The sequence below is a fragment of the Neolamprologus multifasciatus genome, chromosome 8, assembly GCF_963576455.1.
Source record: "Neolamprologus multifasciatus chromosome 8, fNeoMul1.2, whole genome shotgun sequence".
NCBI classification, from domain to species: Eukaryota; Metazoa; Chordata; class Actinopteri; order Cichliformes; family Cichlidae; genus Neolamprologus; species Neolamprologus multifasciatus.
The window spans coordinates 23,314,359-23,326,826 of NC_140446.1; the positions used below are offsets into that span (position 1 = coordinate 23,314,359).

General features: G+C 40.6%; 1 protein-coding gene across 1 annotated transcript; it reads right to left on the reverse strand.

Moving 5' to 3' along the window:
• Nucleotides 1-18: 18 nt before the first annotated feature.
• On the reverse strand, nucleotides 19-12,219 carry cops3 (COP9 signalosome subunit 3). The gene is made up of 12 exons (XM_085171576.1): nucleotides 11,963-12,219; nucleotides 10,856-10,985; nucleotides 9,995-10,107; nucleotides 9,664-9,713; nucleotides 7,108-7,200; nucleotides 6,831-7,010; nucleotides 6,593-6,733; nucleotides 5,596-5,769; nucleotides 4,921-5,007; nucleotides 4,568-4,681; nucleotides 4,363-4,443; nucleotides 19-412 (listed from the first exon to the last, which is right to left on the reverse strand). The coding sequence occupies exons 1-12, from the start codon at nucleotides 12,015-12,017 to the stop codon at nucleotides 359-361; spliced, it is 1,272 nt and encodes a 423-aa protein (XP_085027702.1). The 5' UTR covers nucleotides 12,018-12,219; the 3' UTR covers nucleotides 19-358.
• Nucleotides 12,220-12,468: the final 249 nt, after the last annotated feature.

The window sequence follows — 12,468 nt, forward strand, 5'->3', positions numbered from 1 at the left end:
CCAAAACAAACAGTGAGATTTTTCACATACGTTTGGAACAAATAAGTCCAGTTTTTATTATTGTGATTTCTGTTAATGTAGCAGTGGCGCTTCAACCTGAACATTGATAAATAAAACACTGACAAAATTGTAATTTTTTTTCTTTTTTCCTCCTTTTTCTGTAAGGATCTCATGTTATCCTTAAGACACTGTGAAGTAAGAATAACCAAATTTATCATCATTCCACACAATTAGATTTTCCTTGACCAATGTCCTTATGTGAGATAGAATGTTTGTTTTTCCTCTTTTAAAAAAATCCAACTCATCCTGGGAAGAACGTGTTGGGTGGCTGCAGCGTTCTCTCCCCATCCAAGGCCCCTCAGGAATAACTAGACGTTTTGCTACCGACATCATCCTCCTGCGATCCCATACTCTGAAGGGGAAACAAAAAACAAAAAAAACAACACAAAACATCAAAGTTGTTATCTGAACACATCAGGCCGAACCACTGCTGCAAACCAGTTTCTGCTGCACTTCCACCAACAATGACTGATTGTTTTGTTCAGGTCTCAATGCCCAATATTACTTGATGGTAGGGCGTATTGCCCTACCATGCCCTATAACTCCTCAGACTCTTTCCCCAGTTTGTATTGATATATACCAGTGGTTCCCAAACTTTTTTTGCTGGGCCCCCTTTGTTTTACAAGAAAATGTTCACGCCCCCCCCTCCCGCATGTGCGCGCACATGCACAAACACATCCTCCAACCACACACACCCTTATTTTGCTCCATTGCGGTCTATTTCACACCTCAAACATTTAGTAAACAATTAAGTAAATACAAGTAATCTGCAATAAATTACAGGTAGTAAGAAAATAAACTACTAACTCTTTTATGCTACATCCACATCTTCACGGGTATTTTTGACAACGCAGCTGTTTCGTCCACACGTAAACGGCGTTTCGAATCACCGAAAACTGAGATTTTTTAAAACTCCTTTTTTGCGTTTACATGTGGACGAGGAATACAGAGTTCGTCACCCAACGTCAAAGGTATGTGCCTTTTTTCACGTCACGCTGTGCACCACGTGATTGTTTAGATGAGATGAATTGCAGAATGGCAGATAGAGACAAAATACTGTTAATCTGACTATCTTCGGTTTTTACAGGCTTACATACACACACGCAGTTACTGTCAGCCTGGATCAGCCTGATATTATTTGTATCTCGCTGTAACTTTACTGTATAAAGAGCTAACATCTCCAAAATGTCAGGAGTAGTTAGTCATTACAGCAAGTGTTTGAACTAAAAATCAAGAATGTGGGATACAGTTTGTCCGTGATTTGAAGAGCCCAGCGAAAACCAATTCTGCAGGGAGACCTACCTCAGCACTTGTGCAGGTGAAGCCAAAGGGCAGATATGCTTCACCATATTTTCTAGTCTTTGGCTTAGAATGAAGTTGGTTTGGAAACATATTCAACTATGCTTCATCTCCTGCTTTGCGTTTCTGTGGCCGCCCCGTGCTAGCAGTGTCCAAGCGATTTGTTTTTTTCTCCCCCTTTTCATAAGGCCCCCCCCCCCCCCCCCCCAGGGGGCGGGCCCCACACTTTGGGAAGGTCTGATATATACAATAAGGAAGTGTGCAGCTAGTTGACTGGTCGTTTAAAAGTTGCTGTCCTTGTTTGTTGGCACTGAAAATCCAAGTCAGTTAACTTTAAATGTCCGTAGCTCCATCACCGTTTGTTCTTGAGACAAAATTTAAAACTGTTTTGGAAGGAAGGGAAGACGAGCTTTACAGCAATATCTGGTATATTGTGGTAGCACAAAGTATTCACAAGGTACTACTGTCTGAACAGACAGATGTTACCATGTGCACTTCACATTATTGTTGGTCCTCAACCATTGTGGACCAGAGAGAAAATTCAAATAGTTCTTGAAAGCAGAGAATTATTTCGTAAATTTACAGCCAAAATTACAAAATGAGTCACAATGTACGACTAGCCCAGGCAGCGCCTCTCAATGATGGAAAGGTGTAAACAAACGAGGTGAACTATAAGCAAGACGACGGCTGTGCAAACCATTTAGCTTCTGTAGAAAATAAGCGTTTGAATGTCATATGTAAGATTAAACTGATATAAAACCACGCAGGCCTGCAAGGAAGGCAGGTTGCTGCTAACTTTAGCCAGATTCGACAAATTAATTTGTGTTTTATGAGCACAATGGTTCACAATTTGATAGAAAGTGAGCCTGACTGCTGCTATTAAAGTGGTTAATGACATCGTTGATTCAATGGACTGCAAAAAATACTGTGCTGCTCTTTTTCTTGACTTGTCAAAGGCTTTTGATACAGTTGACCATGCTATTTTATTAAATAGACTAAACAACATTGGTCTATCTGTAAATGCTGTAAGTTGGTTTTCAAATTACTTGTCAGCAAGAAAACAGCGTGTCCATGCTGCTGGGTCTTCTTCCTCTTTTCTCCCAGTAGGAGTTCCGCAGGGCTCCATATTAGGGCCATTGCTATTTTCTCTTTACATAAACAACCTTTGTGATAATTTGTCAAATGCAGCATTTCATCTTTATGCAGATGATACAATTATTTATTGTTCATCCCCTTCAGTAGCACAAACCCTGCAATTTCTGCAGTCTGCCTTTGATGTAGTTCAGTCCCATTTAACTCAACTTAAGTTGGTGTTAAATCCAGAGAAATCCAAGTTCATGTTATTCTCAAATGGCAAAGAGTTGTTAGCTACATCTCCTAAGATTAAAACAATTCAAGGAACTGAAATTGAAATGGTCACATCTTACAAGTATCTAGGGATCATTATAGATCAGAATTTGTCATTTAAAACTCACATTCAAAGGCTTGTGTCCAAGTTAAAACTAAAACTAGGTTACTTTTTTAGAAATCAATCCTGTTTCTCCCTCCAAGTGAGAAAACACTTGATTCATGCAACTTTTTTTTTTTTTTTTACCTTTATTGGATTATGGTGACCTTCTTTTTATGAATGCACCTGCCCACTACCTAATGAGGTTGGATACTGTGTATCATTGTGCTTTATGTTTTATTACTGGCTATGGAAATCGTGTACATCATTGTTCTTTGTACGCTGCTGCTAAATGTCCATCTTTGCATATTCGCAGACTCTCCCATTGATTGATCTTTATCTATAAATCTCTTATGTGTTTATATGTGTAAAAACCACAACCAGTACAGCCTTCGTTCTCACAATATCATACAATTGATTGTCCCAAAAATCAAAACAGAATTGATCAGAATCAATCAGAATTCGTTACCTTGGGAGAGTTTAAGTCTGTCTTAAAGGAGCGAGAGAATAACTCTTTTACTCAGTGTGATTGTTTTTAATGTACTCTTAATTTGATCTGTTATTGTATATTTTACACATGTTGGTATGGGATATTGTATTTGTTTTAAATGTTATATACTTATGTGGTATGTGTATTTTGACTTTTGTTGCCATGATGCCAGGTCTCTCTTGAAAATGAGGTTTTTAATCTCAATGAGATTTTTTACCTGGATAAATAAAGGACTAATAAATATTTGGTTAAGAAAAATAATTCTCACGCTGCGATAGCTGGGAAAGCCTCCTACACCTGAGTTTAGGGTGAACGACCCCACAAACGGCCCAAAAAACTAAAAGTAAAAGCATTCTTGTGGTCACATTCCCGACCTGATAAGCTTGGATCAGATTCTTCATCCAAAACAACGTCTTGGTTTTTGTCTACAGCCAAAGGCTCGCCACCCTCCATAAGGAAGGTTGGGTTAGTTTGAAACGGAAGCCAATGTGCAAATTTGTGCAAGTTTTAGCACCATAGTGTAAATGAGACACACAAGGGCAAGCGGTCAAAACAGGACGTCCAGGGGGCAATCTTTAAAAAGGGAAAAAGAAACACCAGGCTAGGACCGTTTTCTGACTTGCACAGTTGGAAATGTTCTTGAAGGGGGAGATCTATAATTTGAATCAGGTGTAGTTTTTGGTTATTATACATGGAAATGCGAAACCTTATAATCGCGCATTGCATAACAAGCGGCATGTCAGTTACACTGAAAAGGGAGAATTACAGAGTCAGTGTTTATCAAACGCCCAGCAATGGATTTCATGAAACCGTGATTGAAGACACCATGTGACTTGGCAACACAATCTGCTCAGGCATGCCACATGTGCAACAAACAGTGATCACACTGTTTCTAAACCTTTAAGCATCTTATCCTCTGCTTCAATAAAATGTTTAAAATTTGAACTTTTTGGACAACATACACGCCGACAGGAGAACATCTTTAGTCTGGCTCATTCTACCAAAAATACACACATAAGCCAAAATAAGAAAAAGCAACTCCAGTGCTGCTGGAGCCTCCCCTCACCTTCTGCACAAATTGTGGGTTTACTGTGATTTCCTGATCCATAGACTTTAGTTTCTCATCCAGCTGTATACATTTCAACATCTGAAAAGAGAGGAAAAAAAGACACGGGCTCATTCTCAAAGATTCATGCAGGATTTGTGTATTGCAACTGCAAATAATCCATGCAAAGCACAAGAACAGTGAACACAGATCTGAGCCTCCACACCTCTTGGTCAATTTTGTGGAGCATTGCTGGGTTGTTGTATTTTTCAGGGTTGTCATGGAAGCAGACCATACCATCTTTTTGGTTAATGCTAGCATAGATCTCACCATCTTCAATCTGCAAAGAAGAAAACAAGAAGGAATGCAGAAAATCCAGCGTAAAGACTATTGTTATATGGTCGTTAAGGCCTTCAAGTCCAAAACGGTCCAACACAACAGATAAAAGACTTGTGTAATACATCTACAGCTAAAAAATATATCAAACCATTTCACAAACACGTAAAGTTGGATATCGTGATTTCTATCAGCATCAACTGGATTGCATTTTTTGTGCTTTGGTCTCTCTGGAGAACTCACCATGTGTAAGACGTATTTCTCTGCTTCCTGCGGGCCTGAAAGCTGCACTCGACTCGCCATGTCTTGCAAAGACAGTGTCAGGAAGGTCTGTGGGGTTTGCACAGAGGAAAAACCGATATCAGATCTAGTGAATGGGCAAAACCCCGCCATTTAAACTCCAGTTTGTTTCAAATAAATCCCTTGACAACTCAACGAACGTCTCTTTAACCTCAGTAAAGAAGCTCTCAGTACTCTGGATTGTCTGGCTAGCTGGTGCTTTGGATTTGTTCCTCTCAAGACAGGCACACAAAAACTCAAGTTTTATGTGTCCCACAGTCTTCTTGGTAATGTGAACAAGATGACCCATCAGGTGGAAACTGAAAGCTCAAGAGTCATTGTTGTTAGTCGTTTTAGCAAAGATGGGCCAACAGCCAGTTATCAGATGTCAGCATCTGTCTTGGCACACCCATGTTTTGGCTGTGTGTCCTTTCATTTTGATTATCGTGACCTCTAATGAACTGCGCCACAGATGATTCGAGACGACAGAGACATTTCTACGTTCTTGACGTCTCTCTTCCTACAACTGAATATTTCCTAAAGTAAAGTCGCACAAGCTACCCAGTGAAGCTTATCTCTTGAAGGCATCGGGAGTGTGTTAATATGACACATCACATAGAAAACACATACACAGCTCACCTTTGTTAGCCTCTGGATATTCTTCTTGTAGAGAGAGGAGAGGCACTGCTTGACCAGGCCCGTGTTGTTGTCTCGTGTGAAAGTCTCGCTGTGTTTGTTGACCAGGCTGCGCAGCTCGGCCGGATTGTTGGTGGTGTAAACCTGAGCCAACTCGTGGTATGCGTTGCTCAGGGGCTGAGGCACAAAAAAGAAAAAAAAGCAAACGCACACAGCCCACAGTGAATTTTTGATTTACAAATAAATAAATAAAATAAAAAAAACTGCTACTGCGTGACACTGACATCTTGATCTGCTTGCTTTTACTGACTCTCTGTTCTGCTGCGTTCAGTTAAGTGAGTGAGCCGTGAGGCTACAAAGCAGCGCTGCACAGTGTGGGAGAAGGAAAAAAAACAAACAACTTTCTGTGTGAGCAGCTGTCTGATACATAAAAGGCAAAATGACAGGTGAGCCTTTGTGTTCACCTCGTGTGTGTGATGGTATTTTTATCAAATCTGATTGAAATCAGTGCTTTTGACTCTGTCCAAGTAACGATTCATCTTTGAGTCTTTTAGGTGCTCAGAGGTGTTTACGTTCCAATTAGTGCAAACCAGTAATTGAAGTGCATTCACATCCTACCCCTGATGCCTACACCAATGCTGATGCTCTTATCGTAACTTTAAAGAAAAATGTTGGTGAGTTCTTCCTTTGCCCGAGCTCCACTTTTCTGTGACGTTTCATCAAATTCAGCTTAATAACTTTTCCACATTCTAGCTAACAGAATGAATGGCTCACCCTCCCACTGAGACTCAGCCTAGCAGGCAAAAAAACAACATTTTAACAGCCAGTCTGTTGATCTGTATCACTGATTCTTCATGCATGAATCTAAATGTTAATCTATACATTACTGAGCATCAATACACTATTATTATTACTACTTTTTGGTGATTTTAGAAAATGACACTTCTTGGCTACACCTCTAGAAAGAAAAAAATATCACCCACCAGTCATGCATCCTTACCTTGATGAACCTCCCTACTATTTGTGAAGTGTATTTGGGCAACTGCTGCACTTTGCCGTGGAGAATGAGTGACACCAGGATGTATTTTTTATAGGCTTCCAACATGATGTGGCTCACTGCCATGGCTGGAGTGGTTATTGCCTGTCACAAAAAATTAAAAACAAAAGCATGTGCAGTGATGCCACAAAGAACGTTTCAATTCAGGAGAATTACTGGCAACAAAAAGACTGTAAAGTACCTGTTCATAAAAATACAGTGCTCTTTCAAAATTTTTGAGGCCCGTGTAGATCATGCCACCATAGTAGTAGTAACATAAAAAGTGCTTTGCGTCGTAGGCTCCGTTCTCCTTGCAGATGTCCATCATGTCCACCTCCAAAAAGGGCAGGGCTGGCTTGAAGCACTTTGCTAACAAACACAGCTGCAGAAGAACATATAAGAGGTGAACAAGTGGCTTAGACTACATATGGAAAAGGAGATGTGCTGGGATTACAACTGGGGTGATGCTAAGAACTTACCTGACACAGGTCTGCGTGAACTGAGGTAAGTTGGTTTGTGTTCATCTGCATTTTGTCTATTGCCTGTTTTAGGACCACGACACCCCTCAATGGCTGTCAGAAGAGGAGAAATTGTGAGTTACTAAGCTGAAAGTCGTCCTGAGACACCCAAACGTGCTGGAAACAGTCAGGGCCTGAAGAACACGCTAAAATATTTAGATCAAGAAGGGAAAGGAAAACATGCTCCACTGTGGTGCTGAAACTCAGCGCTGTCTTAGTGATGAAATGACTCATGTGAGCCCTGTGATGAAAAATGATTGTGACTGACTCATTTCATTCTGACCAAAGGGGGGAAATTGGTTTTAGCTGCAAGGTAAATGCAACACACACACTATGTAGGCCACATTTAGGAGATAAACACTAACATGATCATTCAGGTGGAAGGAAGTTTAGGGGTTGGGGGGTTGGGTGCTGTATTAGACAGCAGGGTCATGTGACTCTCCTGCTGCTTGTGAGAGCGCGGATAAATACACTTGCAGTGTTTCCCCACGCACAGACTTGATTCGGCCATCCAGATATATCAACACCCAAGTATACATTTGTCTGCTGGCAGTCTCCTCGCCATTATTTTGAGTGTTCAGTGGCTGCAACCTGGCTTACTGTTGTGGCACTCCTTAATATTACTCTCCAGAGTCTCTCATCCACCGTCATGAACTGTAGCTGCTGGTGGTAATTCTTGTAGGTTATAGCTAGCACCAGCAACAGGTTGCTTGTTCATTGAAGCTAAGAACCACAACAAGGACTACTGTTATTGCATTCGCTTCACGCCCATCCGAGCAATGATAAACAACTAGAAAGGATTATTCTTATACCGACTCCTTAAGAAAGCACCCGATCCCACAAACACAATCTAATTCAGTAGGAAATGCTGACGAGGGTATGGCAATGGTGGCGCGTAGGGTGAGTGATATCAAATGAACTGCTGACAGGAAAGGCCCTAACCCTTTTAGCTTCAAGAGCTACAATTGTGTGGATGTCACTACATCAGCAGCCTGCAGATAAATACACACTGTTTAAAAACATGTGGCCTCTGACAGAAGCCAAAAGTTCTGAAGCCACAAACTAGTCAGACTCATGAAGTGTAAAATCAAGAATTACAGAAGCACCAGGAAATATAGAAAGCCTGCCTGCTTTCTGTTCTTTCCGCTGATATTAAAGCTTCTTGATCTTCATTAGCAGCCACAACGGTGCAGCCGACTGCACGGGCTGAATGAAAACAAACTGCTTGGCACAAGTGCAACAGGATTACATACTGCATAATCTACAGAGGGACAGAGAATGCAGAAGGCATTTTCTTCTAGGCAGATGTATCATGAACAAATCTTAACAGTTCTCTTACAAAAAATAAAATTTAAAAATGCAATTGTGTTCTTTTTTTTTGTTAAGCATTCACTTTTACAACAAAGCCCTACTTTTGTCAAGCCTAAACTACATCACTATTTAGGCTACGTTCCCACTGCAGGCAAAAGCGCATCAAATCCAACTTTTTTTGACCCTATGCGACCCATATCCGATCATGGTATGACAGTGTGAACAGCACAAATCCGATATTTTCAAACCCGACCTGGGTCACTTTCGTATGTGGTACTGAATCCGATACATATCTGATGTTTTAGAAAGTGACTGCTGTTTGAATGGTCAAGTCACATTAAATCCGTCTTTTACGTCACTGACACAAGACAGACGCCTATTATCAGCGCCGGAGAAGCGCCCGAGAAGACATCGTGGACGCTTCCTGGCCATCCAGTGTAGATGTTAGTGAAACTGTTGGGAAGACAACGTTGGAGAAACGTGAATATTTTATTTGTACTGTATAATCTGCAGATTCTGACAGAAATCTGCAACTATCCTTTGAAGCACTGCTCCTCTCTAAAACAGCAATAAGGATAATTATCAGGCCATATGGGGTGGCTGTAGCTCAGGTGGCAGAGCGGATCAGCCACTAACCAGAAGGTCGGTGGTTCAATCCCAGGCTGCTCCAGTCTGCATGCCAAATATCCTTGGGCAAGATACTAACCCCATGTTGCTCTCCGATGCATCCATCGGAGTGTGAATGTGTATGAATGTTAGATATTTAGCACTTGAGGTTAGAAGTGCTGGTGTGATTGGGTGAATGAATTAGCTGTATAAAGCGCTTTGAGTGCTCGGACAGAGTAGAAAAGCGCTATATAAGAACCAGTCCATTTACCATTTACCATATGTAAATAACTTTATAACTTAAAAAATTGGGAAACGTAAAGTCCAAATAAAGTCTTTATATTAAGAGCCATCAGTCAAACAATACTGTTGGTCTGGGTCTAAACAGAGCGCATTGTGTGTGATGTGTTCTTTTGCGCATGCGGGCCGCTTTGAGGGTTCACACTAGAGCGCGTTGGCTGTCACATTTTATTTGTAGTGTGAACAAGCAGACAAAAAAATCGGATTTGATCAAAAAATCGGAATTGAGCATTAAGACCTGCAGTGTGAACGTAGCCTTAGTTGGATTAGGCTCAGAATGATAGAAAGAGATATTCTTACCTGTTTCCGCTCTACAAGTGCGTTTGTCAACTGGTGGCAGAGACCAGCAACTGTGGCAGGAAAACAGAGGAGTTATGATTAACCATGTGGATTCTGCCAGATCCCACAAATCCACATAACAGATTTCAAACCACTGATACAAAGCTGTGACTGATACCAACAACATTTATATAACCTTGTGTAAAATATATGAACACAAGTAGTGAGTCATGACAGCTCAGCTAGAAACACACACACAAAATGCTTCTGTCTTAACAATCACAAAAACAAATAAAAAAAAAATTAAAAAAAAACTTGACACAAAACAAGTTCACTGAACAATGAGACTTACAAGTGTCTGTTGCATATCTAATGTGCTCCCCATTGCAGGTACTGATGAAGAGCTGGACTTGGGAGAAGAGTGTCTCAAAGTCAGGGATGTTTGGCATGGAGAACTTCACAAATCTGGAGCAAAAGCAGAAGGAAGGAAGGTAGGGGGGTTAGCCAAAACTTTGCATTCGTTTGCCAATTTTTAAAAATCATTTAGAGCTAAAGGGCTGAGTTTTGAGTAAGGAGGGAAATGTATCAATCAGACGCAATGTTGGGTAAGCAGAAGCGAGATTTGATTTTGTAAACAGGAAATAATAGCTTTCATTTCTGTGTTATTTATTATCAGTTGTAAATGCAACAGAAAACCTTTAGCAGTGTCATGTCTGTGCAGGATTTGCTATAGTGCAGAGAATGTGTGGAAATTTTAAAGAAAGGAAACAATTTGAAGAAGTGAGACAGATTATTCCCTTTCAATAGAACATCATATGCAGGAACTTATTATCTGTCAACTTTTCCTCTCATTTTTCTCTAAATCCTGAGCTGGCTCCAACCTTCTGTCATTTTTCCAAGAGACTTCCCCTAAAGAACTACCGCCTCTTCCTCAACCAACACAAAAAGTACAACGTGACCTTCAATAGACACAACATTAGGAGAATATCTTGGCCAAGAACAGCAGAACGAAAGCAGAGTGCAGTGAAACACCAAAATCTAAACTAATATTTTTTTTTAAATATTATTATTATTATTATTATTATTATTATTATTATTATTATTAATAATAATAATAATAATAACAACAACAACAACAATAGACCAGTTAGAGGGGGGAAAAATTCTTGTCATGTGGTAACTGAGACAGAAGAAAGTTAGAGTGGAAACTTACAGCACAGCCAGCACACCTAGGGAGTGCTCCTGGATGTCCAGGGCCCCCAGCACCGTGTCCAGGTGGGACAGATTTTTGGCCAGCAGCTCCCCACTTTTGTTGATCAACTCACATAGCTGAGTCATCTGGCCTGGAGGGATGAAGGGAAATTGAGGTCAACATTGAGAAATTTAACCACACTTTTTGTACCGATCTTTTAAATCTATGGGAAGTCCAAACTAGGGTGTCTTTCTAAAGGCTTAAGGTAGCTTGTTTTGCAGGTCTAGGTGCAGATTACATTTTTGACACCAGCCCACCAGATGTAGAATAAAATCAGGTTGTTATGCTGAGATTTAATGTCATCAGGTTTCTATTTCACAAGGTTGTTATTACATTGCAAAGCACACAAGGAGGGCACATGGACAAAAACTTAGCTGGAAACGCTACAAAGACTAGACATAATCAGTCTGACCACAACCCCACTACAACTATTATCAGTAAAGTTGTTGTATCAACATAGGAGAAATAATGCACAGTGATACATTTTCTTTGTTGCTTAATTGGTCAAATTATGGATAAAATAGGAATGTTCTTGTTTACGAATCCAAAGAGGCTATTCTTTATAAACCTAGAGGACACACGGACTCATAAAACTGTGTATAACCGCCGCGCTGCGGATGGGCATTTCAATTGAAATCGGCTGGCCAAGTGTCCTGTCAAGGCCTTGCAACAGAGGTAATGCGAGCAGGATTGACAGATGACTTCGAGCCAATAATATTTGCCAATTCAGTCCGCTAGCCAATCATATGAGGCTAGGGCGGGACTACCGGTAGGCAGTCCCCAGAAATTATTTTCTAGATCAAAAACAAAAAGTATAATTTTCACATCTAGTTTGATGACATGCACGTTATGCAGTTATCCTTCAGGTCCTTGTGTAATACCGCATCTTCTCGTGGTAGTTTACATAGGAACTACAGCGACATAAGGTCGTTTTAGCGATGTGTTTACATGATAAAGCAAAAAGAAGCCTCTGACCAGTTTGACTGCCTAGCTATCGGCAAGGCATTGGATAGCATATGCTAGCTAACTAGCTAATACTTCAGACTCTAATGAGTTTATCAACCCTACCTTGAGCGGAGAGCTGCCGCACATTGTTCACAAACTGCTCCAAGGCTGAAGCCATTATTTCCTGGGTCCAACGTGGAGGTAATTTGCACTGTATTTCATTCAAACGTCAGAAACAACTCCGTCCGGACTAAGACAGGGGGCCACACAGCCGCCACTGAGGTGAGGCTATCGCGAGATCGTAAGAACAGAACAGACCGCAAGGAGGTTTAGAGAACCGACCGTTGAATTCTTAAAGGGCCAGCTACCAGATTTGCTGGTAGTATTGAAACACACTTGCTTTTATATATATCTATCTATATATCTATTTATCTCTCTCTCTCTCTCTCTCTCTATATATATATATATATATATATATCTATAGATATCTATAGATTGATAGATATATAGATAGATATATATTGCGCGAGTGTGTGTTTATTTAAAAATGGACTTCTACTTCTCGCTTTGAGGACTAGGAAATAAAGGAAGTGACGTACATACCGGGGTTAACGTAGATGTTTTATGGT

What these genes read in the sequence shown, in the direction of transcription:
- cops3 (XM_085171576.1), bottom strand. Translation starts at nt 12,017, where the DNA reads ATGGCTTCAGCCTTGGAGCAGTTTGTGAACAATGTGCGGCAGCTCTCC. An exon ending in CTAGGTGTGCTGGCTGTGCT is followed by an intron (nt 10,108 to 10,855) that starts GTAAGTTTCCAC and finishes CTTTTGCTCCAG; the next exon opens with ATTTGTGAAGTTCTCCATGC. An exon ending in ACCCACAATTTGTGCAGAAG is followed by an intron (nt 413 to 4,362) that starts GTGAGGGGAGGC and finishes TTTCCCCTTCAG; the next exon opens with AGTATGGGATCGCAGGAGGA.